The following is a 14,170-nucleotide window of genomic DNA, read 5'->3' as shown; positions in this document are numbered from 1 at the left end:
TTATAATATGAAACGTGATGTTCGATCATTTATTTATCCATGGTATGTTCAATTTGAATAATTATTGTTAATAATTGTTATAAATTGCTCATTTTATTGTTCTTTGTGGATAGTAACAGTACACTCTGCATGGCTTTAGTTCATAGGTTCGATTTTACAGAGGTATGGCATCACATTTGTCAAGTTATTTGAACAGACATGCATGATTTTTGTGTGTATATTATTATTATTATTATTTTTCAGGATGACATGATCAGGAGGTGGTGGTGTTCTGTTCTACTGGACAGCTTTACTCCGCAAATGTATGTAGCTGTTTGAATGTTGCTACATGAAACATTACTCTGTACTATATCTAGCAATATACCTACCTCTTGACATTTGTTCTTTTAGAGCTTAACCTCTGAGGGGAGGAACTTCACCATTCACCATGTCTTCAGGCAGAGTCCAGCAAAGCAGGTTATTTGTGCACATACATTCATTAAGAACTAATAATTACATATGTGTGTACATGCAGAGGTATTTTAGTTATTACAGCTACATAGTTGTTCAGATGTGAAATTGGTATTATGTACAAGTACTATATTGGTCAGCACTGTGGATTATTTCATATATAGCTATCAGTTAACATCAGCATCAAATTCATTTAAAAACATTTCAGCTTAATTCATTTTCCGCGAGTTTTTTAAATAACTTCTGTTTGCGATCTAATGTGGATTTTGTTCACCATATAAGACAGAAATATTTATATTCAATGTAAAAGATCTTCATGTGGATCATGCATACAAATATATACAAATATCTCACTGGATTATTACAATTAATGGCAAAATGAATGTGTGGAAATGTAAACTAATATATCCTACTGACACACAACAGCAAAATATATAAATAATTGTCTTAAAACAGTTTTTTTTTCAATGTGAAAATACTAACATGCCTAATACTTCTGCACAGTACTGTATATATTAACATTTTATTAGTGTTATTATAAAAGAATGAGTATGCAGTTGTGACAACAATCTATAGAGTTTTTAATGAGAGTTTTAAAGCAAGGTTGTCTGTATTCAGTGTTTATATAATGTTTAATAACTTTTATATACATGTATAAATAAACCTATGTATGTTTTTGATTCAACAGCTTCCACTGGAAATCCTCAGGGAAGTTATTTTGTCGGTGGGTGACTCTGCATATTTGACACTTTCTCTGGTTTGCAGATGGTTTAGGGATGTGCTCCGAAGTTTTTCGGAAAGCGGCACAGTTTGCCTGGCTAGACAGTAAGATTTCCCTGTTTAATGCTCATTCTCCAATTGAATTTTGTAGTAGAAGGCTGTTAAACTTTTTTTGTATTATTATTATTATCTTTAATGTATTTTGTCTTTACACTATAAGTTGTGGCCAACTGGAAGAATTGTCCTCCTGTCTCATGACCGGAACGAGTTCAGACGGATGTACAGCATCAGGGAACGCTTGCAGTGCAGAGCCCTTTTCAAGTTTAACCCACCAGGGTACAGGGAAGAGACCAGCCTGGTGATCTTCTGGGCTTTTGTTTACACAGGATTTTGTTCCAAGGACTGTTTTTTTTTTTTTTTTTTGCGGCATGAAACACATTTGTGTGTTAAGTTCATTGAAGGGAAATAGAGAATGAACTGAGATCAACTGGTTTTGATGTATTAATTGATGTCATTTAAAGTTAAACTTTGCAGTGTATAATGTTTTAATAAAAAAGCTATGGAAAACACGTGCATGACAACAGGTTTCAGTCATTTACATCAGTCTATCATTCTTTAAGGTTTCTCATATTTGATGATAACATCATTTGCTATGCATTGCTCATAATGGATTCTTAATTTAGTTGTGACAGGATTGTGAGGATTAATTAGGTTTTCAGTAGTGCAGTTCAGAAAACAAATAACAGAAAGTAACAAGTGTTTTTGGGCAAGTTCTTTAGAACCTGTATAGTTCCTATAGTTCCTAACCATGGATGTATTGTAGTAAAAATATTGGTTGGCATATTAATTACTGTGAGCTGTAATTATAAAAACACCATAGTTTTACTATAGCTACTGTAGCAGAACCATGGTAAATTTTCGTAGGGGCCAAGGGAATGTTCAGAATATTACTGGTGACGTTCAGAGACTGGTGACAATTTGTTACACACACACATATATATATATATATATATATATATATATATATATATATATATATATATATATATATATATATATATATATATATATATATATATATATATATATATATATAATTTGAATATATAAATCAAGGTACTCCATGACTATCTACATAATCATACTTCGCATAATATTGCCGTGTCATTTTCAAACCAGCGAGTAATGCCGAGGTAGCGTCTACACTACAGCCATTGAGGGAGTAGACCATTTATTTCTATTCTGTTCGTCGTAATCCAAAACTCTTTGTATTTATACGGAATGTTGTGGAAATGCAACAATAAATGCAAAAACACAACATTTATATTCACTTTTTAATTTATATTAAAAGTTTATTCATCTGAGTGTCTACTTCCGCATTCCAATCCTGCTAATAGCGTCATAATTCTCTATACCAATAAGCTGTAAAATCGTCACTCATCTGTACACCAATAAGCTCATCTTAATCATAAACCAATAACCGCTGATGTGGGCGGGGCGACACGTGTCGCTCCGCCCCAACGTGTCGCCCCGCCCCATCGTCCAGACTGCACTCTGGGATACTTGAGTGTAGTGGTGGAAATTATGATTCTTTCTAGTGATTCGTTCATTTTCAGTTCGTTTACCAAAATGATTCGTTCAGAATCGTTCACTGATTCGTTCAGTGACCATTTCTTCGTATTACACAAAATAAGCCAGCAGATGGCAAAAAAAAGTGTATTATGTTGTTATGTCTTAAGTCAACGAACGTATTCACTTGTTGCAAAAACTGATCTGGCTTTATTAAAATGTGTGTATAATCGCATTCAATATATAAAGTCTAATTAAGTTGTTCAGATGAACAAAGCACAAGGTTTTCTTGCCTAAATAGCATTTTAATTGTTTGGTCAGACAGTTTGTATATTATATATTCACATTCATCAATCGTGGATTAAACGTGGAGTTGCTAAATATCAAAACAAGCGTATGTGCACAGTACAGTACCTATAACTGCGCTTTGCATTTTTGCGAGATTGACATGCTAAATGGCAGACTGACCCGGTTTACTCTCATTCATTTCGTTCACGAACGAGATAAGCTATGTACCAGTTCATTTCATTCACGAACGACATGTATCCGTTCATTCAGCTCGTTCACGAATGACATGTGTGCCAGTTCAGTCATTTCATTCACGAACGAGATTTACTAAATCATTCAACTCGTGCACGAACGACATGTGCTTTGCCGAGTGAGAAACGTGATTGGTAAACGGTTTGCCAGAATATACCCTGACCATCAGGTCAGTCATTTCATTCACGAACGAGATGTATCATTCAACTCGTGCACGAACGACATGTGTGCCAGTTCAGTCATTTCATTCACGAACGATATGTATCAGCTCACTCAACTCATTCACGAACGACATGGGTACCAGTTCAGTCATTTAGTTCACGAACGATAAGATCTCTAGATCTAGTTCAGACTCATATGAAACTCGTTCATTGAAGGGCGTATTCGTTCACTACATTCAACAAATCAAATACTCTGTCACATCTCATACTCGAAGGCTATTGGCTCGAGGTTGAGTAATTCTTTGACAGGATGAAACAGTTGTTACCCGGTTCACTGAGCTGCGCATGCGCTGCTTATAGCGCCGCGCTGCTGTGGAGGGAGGAACTTCACTGAACGAGAAATATGAGTCAGTGGATTACGTGAACGAGAACGATTCGTTCACCTAAAAGATTCGTTCAAAAAGAACGATTCGTTCACGAACGACACATCACTACTTGAGTGCGACCGCGCCTTGAGACGGAGACCAGGAGTGCAAACAAACCATGCCTGCTAATTAATATTCGGTTTAAACTGGAGATATGTCACTACTCTGAAATAAGGTCAGCAGCAACTCGTGTCACGTGGAGTTATATGCCTGCTGACGGAGCATTGAGCCGAATCTTACCTACGACTCAAAAGAAGGGTCCATATACGCATCAGCTTGGTAGATCCAGTGTTCATAATTCGCTAGCCCAAGAGTAAGCCATGTAAAGATGAGGTGAGAGCAGCGGTTCCCTGCATCTGCAACCATAGAATCCCATTAGAGTATGAACTTTCAGGAATAACGCAAGTGAAAGACTGAATAAACAAATATTAAAGCATAGGATTAAAACAGCGAATCTCAAGTGTGCTAGACAGAGCTTTTTTTTCTTTTTTTTTTTTTTTTAAGAAATGCGAAAAATCTTTATCAGTATAAAGATTGTAGCGTTTATGATGAGCCTTAAAGTGCCTCATTACGAAGAAATTCAGAAAATTGCATGCACTATGATCAACATCTTAATTATGCTGTGCAAGTCAATAAACAAGCACGAAACGCCCAGTGCTTTATTTGAACGTGCAAGTATAAATCCTTGCAGAGAATAAATTAATGCCCAGGCGCCGCAAGTGCATAGAACAAAATGATACTTATAATGCTGTAGACTTGTGAAGTGATGGAGGCGAGATGCCGAAGAGACTGGCAGCCTTAATTCTGTCTGCTGGTCCGGAGAAACTTCATTGCTGCAGGTTCACGTGAGCGTACAGATGAATATTTGTTGATTGAGACCAAAGTCTTTTCAGGTGTTGAGACCCAAGCAGCACTGACGCGACATCTCGGAAAGCACCAGCGTTGCCAAGACCGTATTTTTTTTTTTTTTTTTTTGGTGGGCTGCCTTTTCTGTCCTGGGTTTGAGGTGACCCCAATAGTGTTATATATAGCCCCTAGAATGTGAATTCTACCGATAAATCCCTTTTGAACGCGATTGGGCTATTTTTTTTTTTTTTTTTTTTTTTTAATAGTAGTAACTGGTGGTTTTGAGAACCTGGCAACCCTGTCCTGGAAGCACACGGAACTCCGCCAATGTTCACATCCTCTGCCGAGAAAAGCTTGTAAATCATCCAACACAAACGACTGCAGATAATCACCGCGACACAGAGCTAAGCCAACGATCCCGTGTGCATCTTAGAGGAACGTCGAACTCTAGATAGTTTGCGGGGCACGAACTTAATTACAGCAAGTAGATGAATAAACACAACAGCTTGAGCAAGTACAATCGCGTCGGAATCTGCGGTTGTTGTCGCGTTGGCATCTGCGAACTCAAACATGTGTAAGTACGATCTTTTATACAGGAGTATGACGTGATTGGATAATGATGAAGGTAATTAGTGACGAAGTGATTGAGTCTTCCTGGCAGAACTTAGGCTAAAGCTTCCATTTTTGTCGAGATACTCTCCAAGATGGGTATTTTGATTTAATTTTGTATATTTTTGTCAGTACAAGAACAAGAAAAGGGAAATTCAGTGTTTAAGCGCTTTGAGACGTGTCTCTCTGCATGTGCCCTGTGCGCACTGAACACCAGGAGCTGAATTGGTCTCTTTCACATCTTTTTCTAAATTGTGATTTGTGTTTGTTTCTTCAGGTGAAGGAGGATGAGAAGGAGAGCTCGATTCTGTACTGCTGTCCGTGAGACGCGGCTCTCTGCATGCGCACCGAACTCAGTTGAGTTTTATGCATCTTGTGTTTAAATGCTTTAAAATCTTCTGAATGTTTAAATTGCCAAGGTTTAAAAACGTGCGAATGATAAGCTTTCGTGATGATGCGCAGCAGTGGCCCATCAACTGTCCTGAGGGTCTTTTGAGGCTTGCCTCAGCCATGGATCACCGAAGGACCCCCCTCAGCAATGGGCCCCCATTATCATCACCACATTTCACCCCATGTGACGGGCCTGGGATGGTGTGAGGGAGAGTACATTTTCAGCAGATTTTCATTTCATTCACTATTTGTTTAAGGGCCTACAGAAGAAGGGGAAAAAACACAAATCCTAATGTTATCAAAGTGAATTTAGGATTATGTAAATGTCTATTCTGTTAGTGTAAATTTGTTACATGCAATGAATGCATAGAATCTTTTATTATAATAATTTTTAAATTAGCTCATTTCAGTTAAGTACAAAACTTAGCCATCAGTGCAAACCATGGAAGCATAATTAGAACTCCTATACATCTCCTTCACAAATAATGTATTAATGCTTCTAACTGCCGTTACAACTGCATGTGCTCAGTGCTTGATAGACACAGAAATGGACGTAGACAATAATATTCCACATTTACTGGTGTCTGCTTTTTATATTATAAAGGTTCTTGTTCCCACTCTGTATTCAGTAATGTCATATCCAGTATATTCTCCTGCACACATGCAAACACTTACAGGATAAACTTGACCATTCTGAATCCAAACGTTGGCACAAGTAATCAGACTACATTCTGCTGCCAGCAGTGAAACAAATGTGTTTCTCATGACAAGACATTTCATGTGTGCAGCTCATGTTATAGAAACAAGGCCAACATATCAAGGCTTTTAATAATTTATTTACCTTACAACCACACAGAAAATACAGGCTTTTGTCATAAAAATGATCAGACTGCTGCTGGTTTTCCAAAACATTTAGACTATGTTGCTACACATCCTATACTTGCTTGTCTTTTTAATTAATACATCCAAACAATGCTTTATGAGATTTTTTCAGCTGTTTTTGCAAATCCTTCTAAGAAGAATTGCTGATAGATCACCAAAAGGACACATATAAAAATATATAATGTATGACCAAACAACAAAAAAGTTAAAAGCTTGACATTTGCAAATGCATTTATCATCTTTGAAAGACATGTATAACGTTGAATTGACAGGCACAGAGGAAACAGGCACAAGATTTGACAATTTTTAGTGTCACCTCATAAATAAGTGCCACCTTTATCATTTCATTTAAGACCAATAACAGCTTCACATCTATAGAAATCACAAAACACTTAAAGCTGCAAATTATTCCCACTTCAACTGGAAAGTCAAATTGAGAAATTCATTCTCGTAGAGCTGTGAGAATCCAGAAAGATGTTTATATCTCACTCAGAGCGTGCCGTGGGCAAACACCGTCCCACACACGTACAGACGTCACAAAAGATCAAATAGCAACATAGAGGCATTTAACGCATCAAAAATAACTGTGCAACAACAAATTTGGTTCTTCTATTCAATGGTATATGTAAAATCCTATTTTGCAGTAGTTCAAAGCAAAATACCCACTAACTGGGCAACAGTATCCTATAAGGATGATGCAATACAGCAGAAGTCACCTCTGTGTTACCTCGGTGAGCCAGACAAATGGCATGATGTCTGGCTTCTTCTAGATACAACGGCACAACTTGACAAATCTCATTCGGACTAAGTGTGCTTTCAGTGTTTTTTTAGACTGACTGATGGATGCCAATAGATGAAAGCTTTTTGAGATTATGTGAACGCTGTTTTATTACAATCTTTTCCCAGAGCACTGCATCTGTCATGATGCCATAAAAAAAAGAATCACATTTAGTATGTACAGTATATACACTCATAGTCTTTTTACACTCAATGGCTGTTTAAATTTATCCAACCAAATTTGAATGTTTTCCTTATCATGATATCTTTTTCTTTATACTTTGATATGTTTGAATATATAAGGGTTTGGATGAGGTCATTCTCCATCTTCTTAAACTTGCCTTGTGTTTTAACATCACAGTAAATAACCTGAAATTACAGCCAGACTTGACATCTGGTTAAATGTCCATTTGGATATAAGCATTTGTGCTACAACGTGTTGTACCAAGCTACCGTATGTAAAACATGTACTACTTATGTATATTATTTTATATTGTGCTCTGAAAATGCAACAGATTTTGAAATTATGAAAACTATTAAGGTAATAGCAGTTTTGTTTTCTTTAACATAATATGTTAATAGCTGATAATCTCATACTGACGAAAACCTCACAGAATAAATCAATACACTTAAATCATGGCTTATGTTGCTATGGAACACATAATTGGTGCTGTTGCTGAGGTACGTAATTAAAGATAAAATATGATATTTTGGAATTTAGGAAAGAACTTGTAAGATCTTTTACAAATTCAGAACAGAAACTGACTTAAACTGATGTCTTGCACAAAGTACAATACTTGCATTTTTAAAAATGCATGAGAGAAAAAGGATGATTCTGTAAAACTGCTAAAGAGAGCCGTAATATCAGTTAAGAAAAGAAATGTAGTAATCAGAAAAACTACCCTTGTGACTGAAAGGTAGTAGATATTAGTAATACATCCTAAAATCTACAGTCACACCATGTGCAAATCATTTCCCCCATTTTACCCAAGATGGAATGTTCCTACAGTTAGTATGAATGCAAGTAGTCATTTTCTAAATGTTGCCCCAGATGGCTGCCTGTGCTATTAGTAAGCAAGTAGCAATTTAGCAGGCAATTTTAGCCAAAGCTACTTAAATCGTGCATTACAGGGACCACCGGCAGCTCCTCGGTTAAGGGCCTTACTCAAGGGCACAATATCGGTGGTAATCAAGCCAGTTACCTTCAGATTACCAACTCCATTACTGTATTTGCATTGTATTAGTATACAGTAGTACAGTACATTAACACCTGGTCCAGGCATATAGACAATTTAATAAATAGGTTTTGTTCAAATGCCCACTGTTTTTGCACAGTTTCAAGACTTGGTCCATTGCATAAATATGCAAAAACCAACAACAATAAGTAGCACTGTCAGATAAAGGCTAGTGGTCAAAAGTTCACAGTTATTATGTGTGGGAGATCAATTCCTATCTACTTGGTGGTGCAAGAATGATCGTCAGCTCAAATCTGAGACCTGGCCACCTGATAAATTTATAGTCTATACTAAAACTGGTTGCAGTATGTAAAAAAGAGCCCAGATTGGTTGGTCCAGAAGAGAGCATTCTGTAGTAGCTGTTAAAAACAACATCATAAGCATCTAAAACTTTGTATATTATACATTTCGCCGCTATAATCAACCCAAAAAATATTCAATTGCATGAAGCAGTAATTAATTTCGCTATATCTATATTTACATCACCTGACATCTAAAAATACTGTAAACATTATTGATAGACTGTAACAATATTCAGACATTTAATACAGTGCTGCTTGAGAATTACTCATGCATTGAGATTAAATATGGCTAATGTATCAGAAAAACCACATTCATAAATAAAACGAACAAATAAGAACCTGATATGAAATTATTATGGTGCAACAGAAGCTGTCAAAATGAGAATATCATTAAATAATAGACTAGCTGTTTCAGGTAAATATCATAAATTAGCCCCCCAAAATCTAACTGAGTAGTTTACAACCTGAAATGAAAATAAACATCTTCTGTATTCACTTGTGTAATTTTGTTTGTGATGTGGTGCTATTAAAATGGCACTTCAAAGGCAGTAATACACTTAACACACAATAATTTTAGCCCCAATTTACTACCTGGATTAGTCAAAGCTTGCTTCTAGAAGTCATAGACAATCTGCTGATTTTGGGCAGCCGGATTTGACAGATTTCACAGAAATTCACGTGGGTTATGACAGGCACAGATAATTATTTATCAAGAAAGTTTGATATTCCAAGCTTATTTCAGAACACATATATTATTGTTTTAATTTGTCATGCATTTTCAGTATTTATTTTTTGTTCTCAAAGGACCCCGGTTTAGGTGTAATTTTCTTAAGATGGAGAGGGCTAAATGTAAATTGTGTTTGGGACAAAAATGAGAAATAACTAGGATTAGAGGGATGATTCGTAACAGTGCTTTCACATGCAAATATGCGTTTATAAAAACAATGGCATAATAAAATAATCATCAGAACAGCCAAATCTTGAGTGATTCCTTAGGATTGCTGGATGGCATTGCTCTTGGCTATACGGCCAATTAGAGGTAGGGCTCTGAGTTCCGCACGGAAGCTGTGATTGAGCCAGCAGTATATAAAGGGGTTGTAGCAGGTAGAGCTCATGGCCAGCCAGTGAAAGGTGAAGTAAAGGGCATTGTTAGCCTGGATCACATTGCTTGAGAGCAGCACAACGTAACAGTTTAGAGGAAACCAACAGACTGCAAACACGGCCACCACTGCTATTAGCATTTTCAAAGTCGTCTTCTTCCTTCTGCGATGTGCGGCCGACTGAGCCAGCGTGACATCACCGACAGCGTTCTGGAACCAAACCTTCTTAGCCACCACAAGGTACGATAAGGAAATAATGGCTAGAGGCAATACATAGAGCAGGACGAATGTGGCAAGATCCAGATACTTCCAGAAGAGATCAGAGGGATGAGGAAAGCTCGGTAGACATACCATTCGTACTCTGTTATTGCTAAAAGGGAAAAAAGAAGCAACATCTTTTAAAAATGAACATTTTCTCTCCCTCAAGATTTACAATATAATTTAGTTTCTCCATCAGAACAGATTTTAGGATTATATCGCTCGATTCTCACCAGTGGATTCTCTGAATGAGAGTCCAGACAGCTGATAAAAACATCACAGAAATCCACATGACTTAATGTTTTGTGAAGTAAAAGGCTGCATGTTAAGACACAAATTAAATATTAAGGTGTTTTAACCTCTGGCCAAAATACCAGTTCATAATCTATAATAACATTTCCTCCAGTGGACTCTCATTCTGCATTCACTGCAGAGGATCCATTGGTGAACAATGTGAATGTGATATTATGCTTAATTGGCGAAGAAGAAAAAAAAGGGTGGAAAAGCATGAGTTTTTTTTTCTTCATTTATTTATTTATTTTTCATTTGAATTTAATTGCATTTTCAAGCTCACAATGAGAATGTATAGTTGGGAGTGACAATGGGAGGCTTCACTAGACACAAAAGTTATCTCACTGAATATCTCTCTTTCTATTATATCTCTCTCTGTGCCTGACTGCAAACACTTCCAGTGAATGGGAGGTATTCTTGCTTGAATGCTCCTTTTTCAACATTTTTGAATTTAACTGAGTTTCTTGTGCCACTACACAGAGAACAAAATGTTCTCATGATGGCATTATAACAATCATTATTGACATACATTTAAAATGTCAAAATAATATTTCAATCATGACAACTCTCTGAAGATTTTAGCATAGTGATAAATGTGAGAGTGTTAATGTATTTGGTCTTGGCGGATTAGATCTGCTGCGCTGCTGTTGAATTGCCGCTGCTGTTGGTGATTGCTGTAGATTATTGTTGCTGCTGCAAGCAAGTACAGGAGCTTTCTACTGCCAATGCATATGTTGATACGGTGCCGTGAGTATTTAAGACATACAGTAATAACTGTAAAAATAACCCATAGCAGATCTACTGTACACAGGTGGAGCTGGGGAAGGTCAAGGGTTTCAGAGAAACTCTGAAAGCTCGATGCAAGAATATAAAGTGAATTCTAGGCACCCATATAAATGCAAGGAAGTAAGCTCATTGGCTGCATATGGTGCATGAACCAATCAGCTTGTGCCAAGTCTGAACTCTCTGAATATCACCAGTTATGTTAACAACCTGTGAGCCTGTGCCATCTAGAGTTTCATGACTGAACTATATATTTATCAGTTTTACTTGATTTTCATCATCAATAAGAAAGAAAGAAAGAAAGGTCATACATAAATTGAAAGCGCAGCAGTTTCTGGTAGATGGCATGAGGTAGAGAGAAGCAGGACCCCATGACCCAGATTACACCAATCCAGGTTATGCCCTGAAGCCGAGACATCCTCTGTTTCATTGGATGCATCACCACCTGATGGACAACAATAATCACCAATCATGACTGCACACTGGCACGCACTGATTCATTAAGTTTTAATAAGAGTATGAAAGGTAATCACTTTAAAGGTTTCATTGTAAATTACAAATGGTTGCATGTGTCTGTTTTTATGCACACTTACCTGGTGTCTATCAATAGCAATAGCAACCAGTGTAAGAACAGAGACATGAACAGAACAATACTGTGCAAAGCGGCTCACATGGCACATCGCCTTCCCAAACACCCATGTACTGTAAACAAACCGAACCTGAAAGAACACATATGCGACAGAGTGGCCTTGGATCAAGAGGTGTGTAAGAATTATAAAGCATGCACATGCTCACCCCTACACACTTACAGAGAGATGAATAGTGCACTTCCTCTGTATAGTCATTACTAAACAATTAAGAGTAATGATAGAGATAATGTGCACACGTGGCTGTTAATGCACGCAGTTGCTGTGACTTTGCCAAGTAAGACATGTTCCTGGATCAACATCTTTTGTTGATCCTGGATCCACATTACTGTCCAAAAATATAGACCAAACCCAATCCCTACCCTTTAACCTAACCCTACCCATAATTTATCAAATCAAATGGAATTGATAACTGTTTAGCAAGGGTGTAGAAGCACCTAATCATGATTTTAAGCCCAAAACAGATATTTCCTGAAAAGTATTCCTCAATACTGATTGGTTGATTGGAATGTTGTACTTGTCATACTTGGTGAAATCACACTCACAGCACACTCGCACACACACACACACACACACACACACACACACACACACACACACACACACACACAAACACACCAGAGATAGAATAAAGCTTAACCATACCAAGGCTTTAACCATGTCTTGAACGCTGGGGGTATCATTTACACATGTAAATTAATTGTACCATACTTTCAGTTTAAAATGGCCATATTTGAGAAAAAAAGAAGAGTAGTTTGCATAATGGGGGCTTGGGGAAGAGACTTCTACTTGCCCCCCTTCTTTACAAATGCTCAGGAGACAGAATAGACTGATTATAAAACTGACTGAAATAATAAACGAATTAAAACCATGTCCAATTCTCAAAGGTGTATTTATGATGGATTCACATTTTTAATGGGCTTTTTTTTTAATGACTAGTCCAAAAATGACAAGTGGGATAAAAAAATACTAAAAAATACTTAAAAATACTTAATAAATTAAAATAAAATACTTGAACCATGTATGCGTGTACAACAAACTTCATCATTCATTTTCTCATCATTAAAAAAAAATCAGGACAGATAACTATTATAATAAAAATTGTATATTTAAAAACTGACCTTTTAAATTCATTTTAATGTATTTTGATGCTCAAGAACCAGCCAATGTGCGATTGACCCAACAACAACATTGTCTAAATGTTGATTGGCATAAAAGAGTAAAACTATAATCGCCTTTATATATATATATATATATATATATATATATATATATATATATATATATATATATATATATTATTAGTTTAACAATAATAAATATATATGTATACAAGTGCAATTATTGTAAACTTACCAGAGTAAAAGGCGTGTTGAGGAGAGTTATAAGAATGTCAGCAATGGCTAAATTCATGATGAATAAACTTGTCACTGAGTGCATCCGTTTATTCTTAATAACAACGTGACAAACCACCACGTTTCCGAATAGCGAGATGATGATAATAACGGAATATGCGACGACGAGCAGGGTTCTGATGGTCGGTTTGTGTGATTCAGACTCGTAATTCGCTCCTCTGTCGTACATCGAGTCCAAAGAGAAATTATAATACATGGAGAAATTCTGCAAGATAAAGAACTGCGAGAAGAAATCCACAGAGGTGTTTGTGAAAGTCATCGTAACGAGGTTGCGGTCGCAGTCTCACAAAATCAGCAGAGCACAGCTCTGATTCACTTTTGGACAGTTTGGTGATGTTTGACTCAGCCTTCTGCGAGCCAGACGCTCGAGCGCAGCATCAAGTGAAGCTGATTGGACGGTGGCCACAGTTATTAGTGATTCATAACAACCCCTGGCATGATCAATCACGCGCTTCTCTCTAAGCACTGTACACCCCCCCCCCCTCCTCTCTCTCTCACACACACACACACACACACAAATCAGAGATATAATAAACACACACACACACACACACAATATCCACGCGGCGCGGACAAGCACCATGCCTCACTGAAGGAGGTTATTTAACAAAGACACTCAATAATCAATAAAAGCCATGTCTAGTCTGCTATCAGACAAAGCGACCAATAGGCTATATGTGACCCTGGACCACAAAACCTTCTTAAGTCGCTCGGTTATATTTGTAGCAACTGTAGAGTTAAGTGGATCTAACTTAACTAATAAACACAGA

General features: G+C 37.0%; 1 protein-coding gene across 1 annotated transcript; it reads right to left on the bottom strand.

Moving 5' to 3' along the window:
* Positions 1 to 6,766: 6,766 nt before the first annotated feature.
* On the bottom strand, positions 6,767 to 13,716 carry LOC127957580 (G-protein coupled receptor 83-like). Its single transcript, XM_052556195.1, has 4 exons — positions 13,342 to 13,716; positions 11,932 to 12,057; positions 11,650 to 11,783; positions 6,767 to 10,376 (listed from the first exon to the last, which is right to left on the bottom strand). The coding sequence occupies exons 1-4, from the start codon at positions 13,657 to 13,659 to the stop codon at positions 9,899 to 9,901; spliced, it is 1,056 nt and encodes a 351-aa protein (XP_052412155.1). The 5' UTR covers positions 13,660 to 13,716; the 3' UTR covers positions 6,767 to 9,898.
* Between the last annotated feature and the right edge of the window lie 454 nt (positions 13,717 to 14,170).

Source organism: Carassius gibelio, chromosome B5 (genome assembly GCF_023724105.1).
Source record: "Carassius gibelio isolate Cgi1373 ecotype wild population from Czech Republic chromosome B5, carGib1.2-hapl.c, whole genome shotgun sequence".
In the NCBI taxonomy this organism is placed as follows: Eukaryota; Metazoa; Chordata; class Actinopteri; order Cypriniformes; family Cyprinidae; genus Carassius; species Carassius gibelio.
This window is presented reverse-complemented; position numbering and strand designations above follow the sequence as displayed.

What these genes read in the sequence shown, in the direction of transcription:
- LOC127957580 (XM_052556195.1), bottom strand. Translation starts at nt 13,659, where the DNA reads ATGACTTTCACAAACACCTCTGTGGATTTCTTCTCGCAGTTCTTTATC. An exon ending in TTGCTATTGATAGACACCAG is followed by an intron (nt 11,784 to 11,931) that starts GTAAGTGTGCAT and finishes GTTGTCCATCAG; the next exon opens with GTGGTGATGCATCCAATGAA. An exon ending in CTGCTGCGCTTTCAATTTAT is followed by an intron (nt 10,377 to 11,649) that starts GTATGACCTTTC and finishes TTTCCCTTTTAG; the next exon opens with CAATAACAGAGTACGAATGG.